This window comes from Patella vulgata, chromosome 5 (assembly GCF_932274485.2).
Source record: "Patella vulgata chromosome 5, xgPatVulg1.2, whole genome shotgun sequence".
NCBI classification, from domain to species: Eukaryota; Metazoa; Mollusca; class Gastropoda; family Patellidae; genus Patella; species Patella vulgata.
Genome location: NC_065883.2, coordinates 42965721 through 42986070, shown reverse-complemented (window position 1 = coordinate 42986070; position 20350 = coordinate 42965721). Strand labels below are relative to the sequence as shown.

At 36.6% G+C, this 20350-nt stretch overlaps 1 protein-coding gene across 5 annotated transcripts in view; it reads left to right on the top strand.

The window, feature by feature from the left end:
• LOC126820261 (transmembrane protein 87A) overlaps positions 1–20350 on the top strand; it is a 444177-nt gene that overhangs the window by 67032 nt on the left and 356795 nt on the right. For all 5 annotated transcript variants that reach the window (XM_056100811.1, XM_056100809.1, XM_056100810.1 and 2 more), the window contains exon 5: positions 12929–12970. In XM_056100811.1, coding sequence (XP_055956786.1) covers positions 12929–12970 — 42 coding nt within the window. The remainder of the gene's footprint in view (positions 1–12928; positions 12971–20350) is intronic.

Genomic DNA, 20350 nt, shown 5'->3' with positions numbered 1-20350 from the left:
GGTTAAGTCGGTAAGACACTGGCTATCTAGTCTGGAGGTCGGGTGTTCGATCCCTGCATTGGCCGAGAAAGTTACTCCAGATTTTCCGGCGTGGTTCTCCCTTGTCAGTGATGCAGGACAGAGGGCTAGACAAGACAGCTGTCTAGTCATTAAAATGGGACAAAAAAATGAAGTCCCATGTACACATTGGCGTGCACGTACAAGAGCCCTTGAAGTTAGAATTCGATATAAGAGAAGGCCGTAGTGCCACTGTCCGGGCAAAATTTCCCACATAGCACACTGTATGGCGTATGCCCATCTTCATTAGCTGAATGGTTAGCGCGCGCGCTGTATCATAAAGTCTGTCATTGTGTCGACTGGCGTGGTTTCGAATCACCGGTTGTACGTGGCAAGGAGTAGGGTCGCCTGTCAACCTCATGGGTTTTCTCCAGGTCCTCCGGTTTCCTCCCACTCCTAAAGACTCCTACGCGCAAGCGAATTATGTAAATAAAAAATTAAACCATATGTTAGTCCCGAAATGACCTAGTTTGTGTCGAGTGGATGTTAAACCCCATTTCTCTCTCTCTCTCTCTTTCACCAAAGGGGGGGATCAAGTGGCTAAGTGGGTAAGACGCTGGCTCGCTAGCCTGGAGATCGGGTGTTCGATCCCTGTGAGTTCATCCTGATATTCCGGCATGGTTTCCCTTGTCAGTGATGCAGGACGGAGGGACTGACAAGGACAGCTGTCTAGTCAGTATGGGACGAAAAACTGAGGTCCCGTGTAGACATTGGCGTGCACGTAAAAGATCCCTTGGCAGTTGGAATTCGATATAAGAGTAGGCCGTAGCCCCGCTGCCCAGGCAAAATTTCCCTCATAGCACACTGTATGGCATATGCTCGTCTTCATTAGCCCAGGTTAGGAGCAGCTAGAACAGTAGGACGTTAAACCCCATTTCATTTCATTTCATTTCTTTCACCAAAGACCACATAAATACTTCATTTAGCACCTGTCATTTGAAACAGTTATAGCCTATGTCTTGTCTGGAAGAGGGGGCATCATAACATTACCATACAGGGTATAAGTCGATGTTGAGTATAAGTCAAATTGCCAAATTTTGCATTTTTCCGACCTACATCCATAATTAAGTAGAGGCGGTATATATAAGACTAATGTTTTTTAACTCCACGAGTTTCGGGACTGTTATCCTAGTCTAAAACCGTGCCGGTGTACGCCGAAGAAAAGTTGGGCCATATAAATAATGAGGGTCTGGGACAGTTGTCAATAACACTTGCATTTATAAACAAACATGAATCGTGATGACGAATTAGGATTCAATAAAAAAAACAACATAGATATGGCCCATGAAGAGAGAAATTTTACAATAAAAAAAAATTAAGAGTGTTGGATATTGAACTGACAATGCAATCAAATGGATTTTCGGAAATGGCATTCTTATATAAATTTCATGGGCGTCAACATCTTGTTTTAGGACTAGTTACCTCCCTTAGACTTTGTTTATGATAATGTAAAAGACCGGATAATCTAGCCTATGAACGATTATTCTCAATTGTTGACAACGCAACCACACTAATATTCGTAGAATATAGAATATTTTTTTCTAGATGATAGAGACTAATAATATGCCAACATTGAAATGTGTGCATAAATATGGTATATACTTAACTACACCAATATTATACCAATGTCATAGAATTTGTTACACACATTACAAATGTAATCTTAATAGAGATCTTTGCTATAGTTGATCTATCAGTAAAAATTGGAAGATTTGTAAGGAACGCAAAAGGTTATTGTTTACTGGCTGCAGCAGGGAGCAATAACAGGAACACAGATGATTTTCAACTCACTGATACAACTCAGTTTAAACTTTAAGCCAAAGAGCTGTTATATAATACTGTGACAGGATATCTGCTCTAAACTAACTAGTCATCAAAGAATTGACTGTCAAAAGTTCAGACAGAAAGTATTTTAGGCCTACAATGCTTGTAAAGCTTTGGCCTACATTCTGATGATATTTGTGCTACCATAGATACATATATACTATTCAAAAAAAGTAGGGGATATTTGATTTTGGGGGCATAATACTAAAATATGCAAATGACTACGAAAAAAGTCACTATAGAACCTAACAGAAGAAACATTTCCAGTTACATGTGACGCCTAAACACACCAATAGCTACCGCATGGAATGCAGGTGATGCTTGGGATCATCATGGGGGTCCAACCCAAGATTTGCACGACTCTGACTTTGAATGTTACAGTCATTGTGGCATTGAATTCCAGGGTGGAAACATCAGTTTAATTGTTTTAGTGACCAGAAAACAAATTTTGATATGCGTCGGCTTACCCAAAATGAAAGGTTACGTGCCCTTGCCATGCTACAGATCGGCACAACACAGGCGGTTGTGGCGCGAACGATGTTTGTTTCTCAGTCTGTCATAAGCAGGCTATGGTCCAGATACCGTGATACACAATCTGTACAGGACAGACCACGCTCAGGTCGACCAAGGGCGACAACTCAAGCCCAGGATCGATTTATCCGTACCTTGGCCTTGAGAAATCGTGTCATCACAGCAAATCAGATCAGCGCTCGTCTTCAAACAGACACTGGTGTGAGAGTGAGTGGCCAGACGATTCGGAATCGACTGCATAGGGGTCACCTTCGCGCCCGACGTCCTCGCGTGATCCTTTGTTTGAGAGATCATCACATTCAGGCAAGACGTCGTTGGTGTAGGGATCGTCAACACTGGGATAATCGACGCTGGAGCAATGTGATGTTTTCAGATGAGTCAAGGTTCACTGTTGATTTTTTGGACAGACGTAGGAGGGTGTGGCGTCGTCGAAACGAGCGCTTCCAAGACGTTAACGTCATCAGACATGATCGATTTGGGGGTGGTTCTGTTATGGTGTGGGGAGGCATCACTGTTGCTGGAAGAACGGCTTTACATGTTGTTGCAGGGCGTGTTACAGGCCAGTACTACCGGGACAACATCTTGGCAGTCCATGTTGTGCCGTTCGCACGACGTCATGGCCGCCGTTTCATCTTCCAGGATGACAACGCAAGATGGGCCAGGGTCGTTACAGGTTACCTCCAACAACAGAACATCACCACATTACCTTGGCCAGCACTGAGTCCCGACCTCTCCCCCATCGAGCATGTCTGGGACATGCTTGGACAGAGGTTACGTCAACGTCAACAACGTCCTGCCAATGTCCAAGAACTTGCTGCTGCGTTGCAACAGGAATGGGACAATCTGGACCAAAATGACCTTAGACGTCTCATTAGGAGTATGCCACGTCGGATCAATGCTTGTTTGGCAAACAGAGGAGGATTTACCCGTTACTGACTTGGTTGTGATGCTGTGGTAACTTTGCTGTTTGACCCCGGGTATCATTTTACCCTTATAATGGTCAGTCTGTGCCTTACTTAGTCTAACGATCATTTGGAATAAATCGATGAATGTGAACTTCATTTCATTTTGTCATTTGTTTCTTCGTCAGTTTCATTAGGTGACTTTAATAACACTTAAAAATCAAATATCCCCTACTTTTTTTGAATAGTATATATTTATATCATTACATTATGTGACAAGTAGTAGTGTTTGTTGTCTAACTTTCATTATAAAGCCCATATAAATCTTTTTAGAACTTCTTTGTCATTACTGCCACCAAGGGTGCTCAAATATACATGTAGGATCTGTAAAAAAAACAAAATAAATAAAAAGCAACTTTATACTCCCCCCAAAAAAAACGTAATTGGGTTAAACGGCCTACTGTTCAGCTCCAACTGAGCTGACAGCCAACCTACTGTGGATCTGTAATGAAATGGGGTTCAACATCATACTGTTCTGCTCAAACTGGGCTAAAGAAGTTGGACAAATGCTTGAAAGTGTGCTGTGAGGAAATTTTGACTGGACCGTGTGTACAAAAGAGCTTGGTTTTTTGTCCTATCCGAACAACTGTACATTAGCCCTTACCAGCCCCTCTGTCTTGCACCAGTTAAAAGAGGAACCATGCCAGAAAATCCTGATGAACTTTCTTGGCCACCACAAGAAAAAATAAGCAGGGGAGTAGGACTGAAACCTTTATGTACAAGTATGTACGGGCAAACTTGTTATTTAATGTTATATCATATAAATAGGCCTATGTATATAAGCTTAAAGTCTTGATTATCCATTTTTCAATTAAATTAAATCATTAACATTAACCGCCAGTGTTTGAATCTGTGAACATCTCGAGCACCCGATGGCATTGAGACTTGATTATAGACTTAGCAAGTTAATACATTAAAATGTCTTCTAAAAAAATTTAACATTTACAGTCTCAAGAAATACCTACTTAACCTACGTTGCATTATGCATTATTAAATTTGCAAAAATATCAGTACAATAACAACAAAAAAACCCAACCTGAAACACCCATAAAAATGTTTAGAAAATACTACATGTACTTATATTATAATTAGCACAGCCTGAATTTTAACAGTCTACATCATTAATAAATTCGTTATGTGTTTGATAATTTTTGGATCCAGATTTTTTAAAAACAATTTTGGAACCACTATTAGGCTGACCTTAAAAATATCTTTGTTTCACCAAACCCGACCCACAATCGAGGAGAAGGGTCGGTAGGTCGGGGTTTTTTTCAGATTTTTTTTTTTAAGAGCTAATTTGACAGCTTGATAATTTTCCGGGTGCAAACATTCGTCTTCTTTTATTGGCAAACAAATCAATGACATCGGGATTTTTCTTGATGCACGACTCGCACACAAATTGCGACAAACTCACGTTTGAAACTCCCTCAACACGTTTTTAACGATCGTGCGGGTTGTGCCTTTATTTTTCTCGAAAACGGATATTGAAAATATCGTCGTCATGTTTAAAACGACGCCCCACAGACATAGAGGCAGAATCATTTCGTGGGAATGGACGTGCTTTCGTCTGCAACCATTTTGTTGAGAAGCGACACCTATGACGCTTTCGTCTTGATCAACCAGTTTCAATAATGAATCAAACCATAGCCATAGTAAAGGGAAATAACTCTCGTGATATATTTCAGGTTGACACACAAAATAAAATAAAAAGATCGCGGAAAAGTGCAATAAAATAATTTAAGTCGGGGGTGGTTTTAGTTAGTCGGTCGCGTTAGGCGAAACAAAGATATTTTTAAGGTCAGCCTTACTTTCGATAACTTAAAGCAATGTTGATTTTGTTTATGAATAGTATGGTTTACGGACAATGTAACTGCATCGTGTTAAAAACAAATACTGACTGTCTGATATACAAAGTTGCTTGCAAACTTTTTCCACGGCCAGATTATTTCTTTTATCAACATTAGATCTATCGGTATACTGTCAACGGAAGTTCGCATAAAAAGTGCACTTGCCTTCAACTTTACTTTGCTGAATCCAAAATCGTGTGTGTATGTGTGGAATAGCTTTATTTAACTTTAAATCAGGGCATCATTTCTTCTTTGGGAAAAATAATAACCTATGCCGCCATTTTAAATCCCAGAATTCCGTACGTTCCGGTCAAACGAACAAACAAAAAATATTTAATAAATAATTGAAGCAATTTAGATAAATAACAACAATAACCGTAACCTATAAAAAAATATTGTAATGTGAATAGAAATAATATGATGTAAACCGATTTAAACACAATCATCAACCGTGAACAGATCGTGACCTTGACCTTGCCCGAGACGATAAAGATATATTTGTACATCTATGTTGGTCTAAAAATGGCGGCTGTTCGTTTGAAAGGCCTGTAATATTTCTGATAATGAATCTATTCATATAATTTGTTTGTATACGCTCTACCATATTTTATATGAGGTTACATAATTACGTTATATTAAAAGAATAATCAAATCGGGGAATTTTAATTTTCAGAGATAGGTCTTTTATCGAGAGACGATAAATATATGGACTCATTTAAAACAGATCCTAAAAGCAAATGGGAAGCTGCAACCGACCATTCCCGCACAGCGTAAAGGAGCCATCTACAAAATCAACTGCTCCTGTGAAAAAACGTATACTGAGCGCCATGGAAAACGCATCACTTTTTTTTCCCAAATATTTTATTACTAGGTGGTTTTGTATGTATAATATTATGCAATACTATGAACTATTGTTTCACAATAGCTGCTAAATTGAAACCACAACTCAAGTACAACCATGTTGTCATGACTGAAAATATCAGACCCTATAAGATAAGGGAAGCTGTAGCGTAGTTGGAAGCAAATGGTGATCTCTTCCGTAAAGAAGAGGTTCTTTTTAATGAAGTGATTATACCAAATAATGCAAATGATGAACACGTGGTCAAACATGTTGACCGCTGTGATGAAAGTAATAAAATATCTCCAGGGTGAGAGAATGAGCAGAGAAAGATGTCACTGTGAATGACAACCCAAGAAAAGAAGCCACTACTTCGGGGAAACCCGAAGATGGCAATGTTGATGATTGGAGTGAGGATGAAGGTGAACAAGCTCTTGGATCTAAGGATACCATGTTGACCTCCCCTGACTTCATTGAAGATGATGAAAAGGAAAAGATATACTCGTTTGGTCCAGGTAACATTCCATTAAGTATCTTTATAGACAAATACTCTTAAGAACTGTCATTTCCACAAATATTTGCAGGAAAGGCAAGAGTAGATCCAGAGGAAAGGAAAGCAAAAGTTTACTACAGTGAGCTTTGTAAGTCCGAGTTAAGAAGGAACCATAGAAGAGCTGCCAATTGTGTTGACGATATCTTTTTCAAGTTGAAAAAGTTGCAAATGAAAACTATGATTTGTCAAACAAAACTGCTGGTAAACATTTGTGGCTGGTGATCTCCGGACACCTGGTCATTTGGAGAAATTAGTGCAATTTGATGATGGCTATATGGTATTGAAAACATTGAGAGGTTCGCCACCATACTTTAAAAAAGCCAAATCCGATCTATTCGGGATGATAAGAATGTTGGGAGAGGCCATCTACTTTTGTAGTTTTAGTGCCGCTGAAACGAAGTGGAAGCATTTGCTTAAAATGTTAGGCAAGATGCAAGATGATGAGGAATATACTGATGAGGAAATAGATAACATGGACTGGGAGAAAGAGTGTAAGCTTATTTCGTCAGACCCAGTTACAGTGATTGTATTTCCATATAAACTGTGTTGTTTTTTTAATGTGTTAGACAATTTGATTACCAGGTCAATCTTTTGTTCGGGGAGGTGTACCGAAAGCAGAGAACTCACCCTTGGGAAAAATAAGTGATTTTTTTTTTACAGGGTTGAGTTCCAGCACAGAGGCTCGCCTCACATTCATGCTTTGTTACGGGTTGATGGGGCTCCTAAATACAAGTGCAGTGAAAATGAAGAAATTTTTGAGTACATTGATAGCAAGATATCATGTAGAAGAATTGTGGACGACGATGATTTACAGCCACGAGTAAATTATCAGACACATAAACAATCTCATGCATGTAGAAGGAAGAACCAAAAGATTTGTAGGTTTTATTTCACAAACCACCAATGCTAAACACTGTAATTCTAGAACCGCTGGATGCAACAGTTGGGGAGAATGTCATTAATTCACATAAAAGTGATTATGACAAAGTGAAGGTAGTTTTAGATGAAATGAAAGCGGGTGAAGACATTTCTTTTGAAGATTTCTTGGGAAAGGTCTTTATCACTTATGAGCAGTGTATTATGGCAGTACATTCATCAATTAGATCAGCAACTGTCTTTTTGAAAATAACGCTGAATGAATTGAGGATTAATTCCTATAATCCTCTTCTTCTGAAGGCATGGAGAGCAAATCTCGATATTCAATTTGTGCTTGATGTATATGCTTGTGCTATGTATATAGCCTCATATATAGCCAAGTCACAAAGAGGTATTAGTGATTTGCTAAAGCAAGCAATGAAAGAAGTGAGAAATGGTAATTATGGCATCAGAGACCAAGTCAAGGTAATTGGCAATAAGTTTCTGAATAATGTAGAAGTTAGTGCCCAGGAAGCTGCATATATCATACTGCAACTTCCTATGAGAAAAGCATCGAGGGAAGTTGTGTTTATTAACACATATCCTCCGTGTGAAAGGGTATATCTGTTGAAATCGCAAGATCAACTAGATAACCTTGGTGATGAAGGTGAAAATATCCAATCAAGTAATTATCTAGAAAGGTATAAAAACCGTTGAAAACATGCTTTTAAAGGGCTCACACACAATGCTGCACGTGATTATTGGGTTTTTCATGTGCATCTTGTGCAATTTTTTTTTCTGCACACGGGCCGATATTTTTTTTTGTGTTTGGGAGCATTATGTGAAACAATAGTTCATAGTATTGCATAATATTATACATACAAAACCACCTAGTAATAAAATATTTGGGAAAAAAAAGTGATGCGTTTTCCATGGAGCTCAGCAAATTAAGCAATATGATGCGAATAGGGATGCTGTATATGCAGCTGTTCTTGCTGAAGGCCAGAATTTGGAAGATGCCTGGGATCAACAGGCACCTGTTACCCAGGAAGTTGAATAGGATGATGAAATAGAAGAAATGTTAGATATAAAGAATGATTCTGAAAGTGGTAAGCCTACCAAATACTAGTATGATATTGGTATGGATCTGGGACTTCCCACTGAAAGTAATGTTGAACAGGTGGCACTGTATGAAATGCCCGATTATAAATACAGATCTCTGATGAGGTCATTGAATCAGAAACAGCTATATTTTGTATATGATACCTTGAATGAAATAAAACTGTCACAGAATCAGGTTTTCAGTTGCGGAGCTGGTGTAGGCAAAAGTTTTGTAACAACTGCTTTGTATCAAAGTGTGTTGAGGTATTACAAAACTAAAGCAGGTGATGATTTTGAAACTATTAAGCAAATATTGTTAGCGCCAACGCCGTTTACAACATCAATGGTAGTACTCTCCACAGCGCTCTTAAAATCCCTGTGTGTCAGTCATTGCAATAAAAAAAGCTTTGATGGTAGCAGATTAAATACGTTAAGAAGTAGCCTTGGAGGTTTGAAAGTTGTCTTTATTGATGATATATCCATGGTAGGAAGTGGAATGATGAATTTTGTCAATAAAAGATTTCAAGATATCAAAGGCAGTCCACATTTATTCGGTGGATGTCATGTTATCTGTGTTGGAGATCTGTTTCAGTTGAAACTGGTATTTGATGGCTATATATTTGAAAATCTCGATAGTGCCTATGGGCCATTAGCGAGTAATATATGAAAAGATAATTTCTGCATGTATGAACTTACAGAAATTATGAGGTAAAAAGATGGCAAAGGCTTTGCTGAGCTATTGAATAGATTAAGAGAAGGCAATTATATATCTGAAGAAGAAAAATGTATTGATATCAACATTCTTAAATCAAGATTGTTGAAAGTTAATGAAAAGAGTGAGTATCCTTTTGCCATACAACATTTCTTTTTAAGTAACAAAAAGATGAAAAACTTTAATGATAAAGTTTTTCATAACATGGTGGGTGAAAAAATTGTAATTTTGACAAAAGATAGTATAGTTGGGTCTGCTTCGCAAGTTGTGGGCAAAGCTATACTAGAGAAAGTTCCGGAAGATCCGAGAAAAACCATGCAACTACATTCCACTTTAAGATTGGTAATTGGTTTGAAGTGTGAAATAGCTTTAAATGCTAGATTGGATGATGGGTTGACAAATGGGGCGTCTTGCGTAGTAAAAAAAATCCAGTCGAGCGCTTCTAGGTCTGCAAGTAGCACCATTGTCGTGGTCCAGTTGGAAAATCCAGATGTGGGGAAATTAACTAGAAAAGATTTTAAAAGTCATTGCAGTGCAGAAATTGATGCCTTGTGGACACCTATTCTGGCTGTTTCACGACAGTTTAGAATTGGGAATTACAAGAATGCTGAGGTAGTGAGAATGCAGATACCTTTGAGACCAGCTGCTGCTAAAACTGTTCACCAGTCACAAGGGGATACTTTAGAAAATGTGGTCGTTGATTTCGAAGGCAGGAAAACTCCACATATTCATTATGTTGGATTAAGCAGGGTGAAAACTATTGAAGGTTTACACATCATAAACCTGATTGATAAGAAAATATCAGTCAGTAATGATGTAAAAGTAGAAATGAACGAATTGCGTACAATACGTAAAGTCATGTGAAGAACGCGAGATTTAAGTTCTCTGAGCTCAGATAAAATAATTGTGGTTTATAACAAAGTTAGATCATTGCAGAAATATTTTGAAGATGTAAAAGCAAGTCTTTGTAAAATAAATGCATCTGTCGTCATACTGGCAGAGACAAGAGTAAAAGCAAGTATAAATTCAGATATTTATAACATACCTGGTTATACCTTGTATAGAAATGATGCTTGTAAAGAAAATAATGAAAAGCAATCATGGCATGGCTGTACATGTCAATGATCAAATGAAACTGGAAGGAGTTGTTGTTAAACCATTCAATATGAATGGTATTGAGATGAACGTTATAACGTTAAATATTGAAATTAGCAATATAAAGAAACTTGGGATATATGAACCCCCCTAAAGTGTCTGGAAGTCATTTTTGTTCAACTGTTAGAGATGTGAACAAAACATCAGATAAAACTGATTTCACTATAGTTCTTGGTGACTTCAATATTAAATTTGAAAAATTTAAGACCTCTAGGGTTGGGGAAATGTTGAAGGACATGAAGCAGTTGATTGATGAACCTACCACTGATTCAGATACAGTGATAGATTTGATATACACTGATGTGCCAAAAGATCATACAAGGTCTGGAGTTCAGGAAAATTACTTCTCAGACCACAAAGTGATCTATCTGATGATCAGTAATGAAAAATTTAGTAATGATGAGAATGATGTCGACAACAACATTCCTGTTGTCTGTAATGTTCGAAATGAAAATATATGGAAACCCCACAGTGTTAAGGAAATTAAAAAGGATTCTTTAGTGGACAAAAATATTCCCACAAAAAGAAATGAGAAAGACTGACATTCAAAATGAAATGTGGGTTGACGATGTAATAGTCAGAAAGTATGGCTATCAGATAACCAGAATAGATCTAGCAACTCTGGCTCCAAGACAGTGGCTAAATGATCAAATACATTAGTTGTACATACTCCACTGGTCGTATTACCATGGTCTTGGTGTGTATTATTGTAGAAAAATGCAATTTGGACAGCAGAAGATATCTTTTATTACTGTTGTCTGTTGTATTATTGGCAAAGATATTGTTAGATAAACTAATACCATGTATTAGTGTAGAAAATTTGGATAAAAGGCTAATACACTGGTTCCAGTGTATAAAGCAGAAGATATTATCTTTGGATACTCTTATGTATTTGACAGAGATATTGGAAGATAACTAATACCATGTGTTAATGTAGAGAAATTCCACAAATGGGTAAGCTAATTACTTTATAAAGATTTCATTTAATTTTTTGATTATGTAACTTTGAAAGTGGAGTATGAGAATAGTTTGTTTGAAATATAATTATGTAGTAAATATGTAATACTGTATGGTAATATTGTCAGAAATATTGGTTATGTACACACAAATTATGGCAACTATTGTATGTATTTTCAGGGCAAGCATAAAATATGTTTGTGTGTCTGTAGCTGTCACTAATGTCATCATAATTGGTTTTTAATGGTTTTATCGTTTATGGTATAGAAGATTGAGACATATTAACCAACATCTGTTTACTCCTTTTTCTCTTATCGTAAAATATATATACTGTATTATGTGTTTGTGGATTATATAAACTTATTTAAAACCCCTTTCTTTTTTTTTTTTAAATCAAAAAATCCTATTGTCCCGAACTATGCATGCTTTACTGACTGCTTTACCACACCATTGCAGGTGATGTAAGGAGTTGGTCTGCAACATGTATATAAAGCAGAAGATACCATATATTAGCATAAAGGGGGGTCAGGACAGCCAGTCCATTTTATACCAGGAAAGATTATATGCAAGAAATTAATTCAAATAAATGAATAAAAAAATCCTGTAAAACCCTGAAATTCACTTAAAACCATGTTACAAGTCAAGAACGTTCTTTCCAGATTGTCAACTCAAGTTTATTAGAAGTACAACATGATTAGTATTTCATGTAAAATGTCAAATCGCACATTTTGCTAAAGTAGAGCAAAACCCTTAGATTTCAATGAAAATTAAAATGTATGATTATAACCCAAAGATCTGGGTTCCTTTCGGTAGACCTACTTGTATGTATTGGACTGTCACTTCCTGGATTATGTCCCCTGTTTGTACGAAAAATCACTTTTTATACGCCCACATTATCATGTGGACATATATTGTCATCGCCCCTTGGATGTCCAGAGGTCCGTCCACAATTTGTTTGTGGACACTCTACAGGTCACAAATTTTATCTGATTTTGACGAAACTTGAAATATAGGTCTATCTCCTAAAGATCTTGGTTCCTTTCGATATTCGTGCTGATCGGACTGTACTTCTGGATTATGGCTCCAGATTGTACAAAAATCACTTTTGTTTTTAGCTTGTTCTCTATCCATCTTTTGCAAAATGTGGGCGTATCTTGCCTGGCAACCGCTGTTTTTTTATTTTCCAAAATTACAGTAGGGGCAAACAGAGGGAAGACCAGATTTAAGAGGGGGCAAATGCCCCCCCCCCCCCTTGACGCCACCACTGTCCCTGCCAGACACTCCGTCCTGTACCACTGTAAACGCCGGAAAATTCCCTATGAGCTTTCTCGGCCAACGAAGTGATCCAACACGAGACCTCAGTGTAGCAGGCCAACGTCTTACTCACTGAGTCACCGTGATTACCAGAAAAGTAGGACATTAAACCTCATTTCCAGAGTGATTCCTCTTTGACAGTGGTGCAGGACGGGGGTCTGGCAAGGGATAATGTATAGTCATTACATATAAAGGTAATAAGGTATATTTAATTTTTTTCAGGGAAATGGTAAACAATACATTACAGAACCAATGAAATCGATGGTAATTATACAGTAGACTTAATTTTCTCCTAATCATTTTCAGCTCTTTTTGTTTTTATGTGCTTACATTGAAATGTTGTTGTATTTTGGCATCACCCTTGTCTGTTGATCCACCTGGCGCAGGGCTGCCGACAACCAGTATCGCAGTGCAATTTGCAATACATATTTTGTCCGTTGCTAATCAAAAATTAAAATTAACTGCGAATCATTAATATGCCTGTAATTTTGGATATTGACACGAACATTTATTCATATTTTGAAAAGTAGAAGGCTTTCTCAACACTTTCAATATGTATAAAAAGTCAAATATAATTTAATAAACGAAACCGAAATCTCCGTGAGAGTTCTCAATTCTCAGTCCGGGACGACCGGAATTGACAGAATTGCAATCAAATAAGTGATACGGAATTCAGTCCTGTCACAGTTCTGTCAGTCCCGACAGCTGAGGTGCTGTAACAAATATGTTACAGCTGCCATGATTGGTTCAGATATTTTTTTATGCAGTCGGCACATAAGTTGTACTCCGAAATTTTCCTTTTCACTCGATTGACTCGATGTCACTCGTATGTCATTTTCTTTTCGAACTACCCAGACACAATTCATTATACTATATAATACAGGGATATAACTCTTTAACTCTATGATTAGGGACTATTAAACCAGAAATAGGGAATGAAGTAGTACCACTCATGTTGCAAGACATGTCAATTTCCATTGTATCTCCCACGTGTTGTAAATGAAATATATAAAAATAAATATATGTAAACGTGTTGTAAAATGAGAAATCAAAGTAAGAATTCCAGTAAAATATTATTGTTTATATCGCGTGTGTCTAGTTAATTGACTTTATTCGTTAATCTTCTCGTGTGTCCGATTGAACGAAAATGAAAAGCAGAAGCATTTGTTTTTATACACCCACATTTTCATGTGGACGTATATTGTCGTCGCCCCTGTCCGTCCGTCCGTCCACAATTGTTTGTAGACACTCTACAGGTCACAATTCTTATCCGATTTTGACGAAACTTGAAATATATGTTTATCCCCAAAAGATCTCGGTTGCTTTTGATATTGGCATGTATCTGACTGAAACTTCATTGATTATGGTCCCTGATTGTACGAAAAATCACGTTTTTATACGCCCACATTTTCATGTGGACGTATATTGTCGTCGCCCTTGTCCGTCCGTCTGTCCGTCCACAATTTGTTTGTGGACTCTCTATAGGTCACAATTCTTGTCCGATTTTGCTGAAACTTGAAATGTAAGTTTATAACACAAAGTTCTCAGTTCCTTTCGATATTCGCGCATATCGGATTGTAACTTCCTGAATTATGGCCCCTGATTGTACGAAAAAAAATCACGTTTTTAGCTTGTGGACCCTATAGAGATCATAATTTGTACGCGAATAGTGTAAAAATATGGTAAATCAAGGTTGTGGACCCTGTATAGGTCACAATTTTAATTTGATTTTGATGACACTTGAAATGCATGTTTATAACCTAAAGATCATGGTTCCTTTCGGTATTTCCTTATATCGGATAGTAACTTCCAGAATTATGGCCCCTGATTGTACGCAAAATCGCCTTTTTTTTACGCCCACATTGAAATGTGGACGTATATTGCCGTCGCCATGTGACTTAAGCGTGAAATCGGAAGCCATTGACTGACATTCAGCCGACTTTCAATCTGCGATTTTGGATTACTTTTTCATCTCATTATATTACTAGCAATAGTATTATAATAATTTGATATCGATCTCCATACATGCAGATAATCTGAATCAAAAGTTATCGAAATATAAGCGCAATTATCGTTTATGTACAGGAAACACTAGCGGGAAATTACCGCTCTGAAATCATGTTTCCAGGGATTTCCATTCACGCTATTACAGCCATAGACTACATGTTTAAATATTTTATATATTATCGTTCAAATTATTACGATTTTTATACGTTTTAGCTGGCAAATATTCAAGGATTTCAGTTTCAAAATTGTTACGAGCGATTCTATACTGTAAATGGACTCGTCTTCGGTATTTCGTCAATCTAATTTTGATATGATCCTTTATTTCTTCGAGTCCTGGGGAAACAATGTTCTTCAAGCGTAAAAAAAAAGATACATTATGATGTAGAATTCTATATAGGGACTCCTGGAATCTGGTAAATAACTCCTGGAAACTCCTGGAAAACTCTGGGAATTTTAAGTGTTCTGAGTTGTGCACACCCTGTCTAGAGTTATGGCCCTTGTTTCACTTTATTGATCCTTGTGAACGCTCTAACGTCAAAAGTTATCATTCGATCTTTCTGAAAATTATATGCCTTATTTAAATTAGTGAGACGAAGAAGCCTATTGAATTTCAGCCATTTTAATTTATTACGTCTAGAGTTATGGCCCTTGTTTCACTTTATTGAACCTTGTGAACGCTCCAACGCCAAAATTTATCACCCAATCTTTGTGAAATTTATATGCATTATTTAGATTAGTGAAACTAAGAAGCCTATTGAAGCAATTTCCGTTTATTATGTCTAGAGTTATGGCCCCTATTTCACTTTATTGATCCTTGTGAACGCCCTAACGCCAAAAGTTATGATCCGATCTTTGAAATTTATATGCATGATTTAAATTAGTGAAACGAAGAATCCTATTGAATTTCAGCAATTTACAATAGTTGATTCTAGAGTTATTGCCCTTGTTTCACTTTGTTAAACCTTGTTAATGCTCGATTGATGAAAGTTATCATCCTATATGTATGAAATTTGTATGCATCATTTAAATTACTGAAACAGGTCTATTGAATTTCAGCAATTTCCGTCAATAATTTCTAGAGTTATGGCGATTGTGAACGTTTGAATGACAAAAGTGATCATGTGATCTGTATAAAATTTATATGCATTATTTAAATTAGTAAAATGAAAAAGCCTGTCAAATTTCAACAATTTCTGTAGATTACTTCCAGAGTTGAGACCCTTGTTTCAGTTTGTAGAACCTTGTAAACCCTCAAACAACAAAATTTATAAACTGATCTGTATGGAACTCTCTTGTAATTAAGGCCCCCAATTATACCTACAAAGGAATAAATCTTTTAGCTTGTGGTCCCTCTGGAGGTCACAATTATTATCCGATTTAAAAAAAACGTTTGATTATATCACCGTTACATCGTAAGGAAGGTTGAGTTTGAATTTCGTGAAAATCGGACCAAAATTGCCAGACAAAATGGCCTCCGCTTGTACGCGAATAGTGTCAAAAAATGGTATATCAAGGTTGTGGACCCTGTAGAGGTCGCAATTTTAATTTGATTTTGATGAAACTTGAAATGCATGTTTATAACCTAAAGATCTTGGTTCCTTTCGATATTGTCGCATATCGGATCGTAACTTCCTGAATTATGGCCCCTGATTATACGAAAAATCACCTTTTTATACGCCCACATTGAAATGCGGTCGTATATTGTCGTTGCCCCCGTCCGTCCGTCGACGGACGCTCTAGAGGCTAAAGTTAATATCCAATTAACTTTAAATTTATACACAGTGTTTAAGGTCATGAGACGAAGAATCCTATTGATTTTCAGCGATTTCCGATAATTACTGCCAGCTAGAGGTATGGACCTTGATCACCTCAAAAAATCTTGTGGACGCTCTAAAGGCCAAAGTTAATATCCAATTAACTTTAAATTTATACACAGTGTTTAAGGTCATGAGACGAAGAATCCTATTGATTTTCAGCGATTTCCGATAATTACTGCCAGAGTTATGGCTCTTGATCACTTTGAAAAATCTTGTGGATGCTCTAGAGGCTAAAGTTAATATCCGATTGACTTTAAATTTATACACAGTGTTTAAGGTCATGAGACGAAGAAGCCTATTGATTTTCAGCGATTTCCTATAATTACTGCCAGAGTTATGGCCCTTGATCACTTTGAAAAATCTTGTGGACGCTCTAGAGGTCAAAGTTAATATCCAATTGATTTTAAATTTATACACAGTGTTTAAGGTCATGAGACGAAGACGTCTATTCACTTTCAGGGATTTTTAATAATTACTTCCAGAGTTATGGCCCTTGATCACTTCAAAAATCTTGTGGATGCTCTAGAGGCCAAAGTTAATATCCGATTGACTTTAAATTTATACACAGTGTTTACGGTCATAAAACGAAGAAGAGTATTAATTTTTAGCAATTTCCGATAATTACTGCCCTTGATCACTTCAAAAAATCTTGTGGATGCTCTGGAGGCTAAATTTAATATCCGATTGACTTTAAATTTATACACAATGTTTGAGGTCATGAGACAAAGAATCCTATTGATTTTCAACGATTTCCGATAATTACTGCCAAACTTATGGCCCTTGATCACTTTGAAAAAACTTGTCACGCTCTAGAGGCTAAAGTTATCATCCGATTGACTTCAGATTGATAATTACTTCATGAGTTGTTATCTTAATCAGATTTTAGTGTATTATAAATGTTTCATTACCCAAAAAAGTAAAAAATATGCGACAACACTTGTTGACTGCCCGGACGATTTAGCTGCTGTGGGCGTATGTTTCGTTGCCTGGCAACCTATCTTTTAGCTTGTGGTCCCTCTGAAGGTCACAGTTATTATCTGATTTTAAAAATTGTTTGAATATATCACTGTAACACCATAATAAAGATGGAGTTCAATTTTCCTGAAAATCAAACCAAAACTGCCGGACAAAATGGCCGCTGCTTGTACGCGAAAGGTGTAAAAATATGGTATATCAAGGTTTTGGACCCTGTACAGGTCACAATTTTAATCCGACTTTGATGAAACTTGAAATGCATGTTTATAACCCAAAGATCTTGGTTCCTTTCGATATTTGCGCATATCGAATTGTAACTTCATGAATTATGGCCCTTGATTTTAGCTTGTTCTCTATCCATCTCTCGAAAATAGATCACCTTTAAACCGTAATGTTTATTGAGTTCGAATTTTGTGAAAATCGGGCCGCCCCTCGTATGCAAATAGTGTATAGCATCTGGTATATCAAGCTTGTGGACCCCTTCAACTTGATGCGAGTTGAAATACATGTTTATAACCCAAAGATCTTGGTTCTTTTCGATATTCGAGCGTATCGGATCGTAACTTCCTGAATTATGGCCCTTGAATGTACAAAAAATCACGTTGTTAGGTTGCCGTCCATGTACAGGTCACAATTTTTATCTGATTTAAAAAAAACATGAATATATCATCATTACACACTAAGATCTTGGTTCCTTTTAATAATCGCATATATCCAAACGTAACCTTTTGGATTATTGCTCCTGATTGTTCGAAAAATCGCATTTTTAGCTTGCAGATTCTATAGAGGTCACCATTTTTTTTTTCCGATTTGAAAAAATGTGTAAATATTTCACCATTCTACCATAATGAATGTTGAATTCGAATTTCGGGAAAATCGAAATGAAACTGACCGACAAAATGGCCGCTCTTTGTACCCAAATTGTGTAAAAGTATGCAATACGAAGGTTGTGGACCCTCTAGAGGTCACAATTTTTATCCGAATCTCATGAAACTTAAAACATATCTTTATATCCCAAAGATCTCAGTCCCTTTTGATAATTGCGCATCTCAGACCATAACTTTCTGGATTATTGCCCCTGATTGTACAAAAAATTAGTTTTTGTTTTTAGCTCGTTCTCTATCCATCTCTTGCAAAATGTGGGCACATCCTGCCTGGTAGGCGCTGGTTTGACGAAGATTTCTAACGTAACGAAGAAATAACAAATAAAATGAGTGGGGCTTCAGAAGCCACTGCCAAGAAATTGGTTTTTGACATAAGACCTAACCAAAAGTCTACATTACAATAAGGGTGTGACGACTAAGCAAAACTTGAACTGGTTAGTCGGCGGCTAAAAAACCGAACCAATTCGGTTTAGTCGGTAATGAAAATTAACTGAAAAATATTAGTCTTCCATAGTCTACAATACACGCTAATATACTGGCCTTTATATACGGAGCTTAAAACTGTAATGGCGACATACAGTTCTATGTTTTATGTGTCCGGTACATTAAAAAAATTTTGTTTGTACTATGTAGTTAACTAGTTTGTTCAAATCTCCTGTTTAACCTTTTTAATAAAAGTAATAAATACAACATATAAAAATAGACTTCGATTTTCTCTTTTACATTATCCACGGTTCGCGTGTTTATTCCCCCCACCACGGCATATAGAATTCATATGCCTGCCTACCTTACGCTATAATTATAATATGAATGTAAATTCATTCCATTTCCTTTTATATATTATTATTAACATATTATGCAGGTAATAGGGCGGACATAATGTATGGAATAAATAAGCTTTACTCGTCGATTTTTGTTGATTACCGATCACGGCCGAGATTAGTTCACCGCTGTATAATCGTATTGTTTATTCATATTGTTAGTCAATTTCCGTTATGATTTTAGATTAGTTCACCGATGGTTTTGTAATAAAGTATACTCGTATTGTTTGTTAGTTTATGATGTCTAACATCATTTATCTTCTTTATAAATAGGTGTTTTATAATTACATATTGACAGCTGAATCACTCGCCAAAAATACATCATGGACTCTACGTATTACCAAATAATCAACTAAATTGCGCAGGAGCCCCTTTGAAATAAGACAAATTAGATTGATATTATTTCGAAACCATAATTAATTTTAAAACTGAACGTTGATTTAATTTCTGTGCACAAAATGAAACTAAACATCTCCAAATATAAGAAATCCGAATAAGAATTCATTTAGAATACCAAAATGCGAATCGTAACACATTGGGGTGGAAACAGTGTGATAAGTTATAAAATAAATCGTAAATCAATGGAACCTGTTGGAAGGTGGACACTACATGCTTTCTTTTAACGTTGGATTATTTGAGACGCCTGGTAGTCTGAACATCTAAAGATAACACGTGTCGAAATAGTGTCTACGTGCAATTTTATCCTTTGATCTGTTCTATCACTGGCAATCCTGTTATAGTGAAACCAACATGCATGCAAATGACTATACAGTGTATTACAAGTGTATGACACCAAGTAAGCTCAGTCTGGGATAAGTCTAGTTGTATTAGAAACGTAAATGCGGTCTACGATATACGACTTTAAATCTCTCCACTAGATAATTCTTTTTGTGAAAAAAAACCCAAACCGTTACAATAGACATAGTGTTTTATTTATTTCTTGTGATAATAATTAAAAATAACTGGAAACGATATGAATTTATTTTTTACTTACAAACACGGTAAGCATTTCTTTCGTTGTATTTTATTACTTGACGATAAACATGTGGTAGTAAATATATCAACTCTTTACACATGCTGTTTAACTAAATAACTATAGTCAATATTCACAATAATCCACGGCCGATATACTGAAGTTGT